The sequence below is a fragment of the Ipomoea triloba genome, chromosome 3 (assembly GCF_003576645.1).
Source record: "Ipomoea triloba cultivar NCNSP0323 chromosome 3, ASM357664v1".
Taxonomy (NCBI): domain Eukaryota; kingdom Viridiplantae; phylum Streptophyta; class Magnoliopsida; order Solanales; family Convolvulaceae; genus Ipomoea; species Ipomoea triloba.
In genome coordinates this window covers 13,903,064-13,904,691 of record NC_044918.1, presented here as the reverse complement: position 1 = coordinate 13,904,691, position 1,628 = coordinate 13,903,064, and the positions used below count along the sequence as shown (strand labels likewise).

The following is a 1,628-nucleotide window of genomic DNA, read 5'->3' as shown; positions in this document are numbered from 1 at the left end:
AATAACGTTGATGTCTGCAAAAAGAAAAAATATATATAATGCCAATATTAAAATTAACCACATCCAATACAATAATATATAGTACGTAATAAACTGGATTCACATACAACAAAACATCAAATTAAAATTTGAATAAATTTTATTAATGGAAACATATATAAGACGGCCTCCAAGATTGAAGGCAGTACATATAGAAGTCCATCTTATTCATGCACGTTACAAACATCAAACGACACAACATAACACATACGACGACAAATGAACTTAACTAATTGTGAATATTATTTTAATTTGATATGATGCGCCCCTCCCATGCATTATGTATTGCATGCAGAGCATACGTACGTACGTACGAGGTTTAACAGGTGAAGCCATTTGGAACCTTGTGGCCACAGTCGTTGAGGACCAGGCTGAGAGTGAGCGGCACGTTAAGGTTTATTCCTAAAACGTTGGCTCGTATGGCCGTGCAGAGGCACACCGCCGCCTCCAGATCCGCCAGCCCGGCGAGAAGGCTGCAGCATGGCAGCGTCGGTGGACTTCCAACCACCACTCCCACCAGTCCGAGTAAATTTGCACACACACCCAATTTTAAAGCATCTCGTGGACAACGTCCCGCTCCTCCTCCACCACCACCACCGGGGCTAGGAGGCGGGGTTTTGGGGCTACCACCGCCTCCGTTGCCACCACCGGGGCTAGGAGGCGGGGTTTTAGGGTTTCCACCGCCTCCGTTGCCACCGCCGGGGCTAGGAGGCGGGGTTTTGGGGGTCCCAGGACAAGTGTGACAAGTTTGATGGGTTTCAGTGATGAGAGCAAAGAAAAGAAGGTTTAGGGCAAGGAAAATGGTGGCTGAAGATTTAGGGTTTGTAGCCATTTCAAGAATCTAATCTTAATCAGCTAGGAATTGAAGAAGAAATGATTAGTGAGTTGATTGAACTCTCTGCGGCCAAAGCTACGTATTTATACTCTCACAACAAATCTATATCGGTGGTTAATAACTAATTAAAAAATTCAAAAACATAATCTAGATTTTTTCTAATTTACTATTGAAGTTGTTGAGCTGTCAGTGGGGCCACCAAGCCAGTCAACTCATATATACAACCCAGCACAAAAGATATCAACTTACAGAAATTACTATACATTGTGATTTTTTTTCGCATGGCTTCTGTAAATTTTGGAATCATTTTGTTCATTATTACCTTAAAATGGTTATATTACAACACTGATATAATCTCACTCAGCTCCCATTATATATCAATTCAAACACTTTTCATATGCAAGACTATCTTAGTTAGAATTTGGTCCGATTAGGATATGAAGCTAACTTATGAGTAGAAGTTTGACCCTAATTTCCTAGACTTTATCAAGTACAATGTAGACTTCTAATTAAGTTATAAAAAAAAAAAAAAAAAAAACTCACGTCATTTCATCAACACTCGTCAATTTTTTTCCATATTTAAATACAAATTAAGATTTTTTTTTCTTTTCCTTTTAAGAGATTAAGCATGCATTATGGAGCAACTAACCTAACATTGAACAGAACATATACCCGTGACCATAGAGTAGTAGCACCTTTCAATGCGTGACATGCATTTTCCTTGAAATGCGTAAGCAAAATTTATTTTTAAAAA

General features: G+C 39.0%; 1 protein-coding gene across 1 annotated transcript; it reads right to left on the bottom strand.

The window, feature by feature from the left end:
* Positions 1–358: 358 nt before the first annotated feature.
* On the bottom strand, positions 359–871 carry LOC116014305 (14 kDa proline-rich protein DC2.15-like). Its single transcript, XM_031254333.1, has one exon. The coding sequence runs from the start codon at positions 869–871 to the stop codon at positions 359–361; it is 513 nt and encodes a 170-aa protein (XP_031110193.1).
* Between the last annotated feature and the right edge of the window lie 757 nt (positions 872–1,628).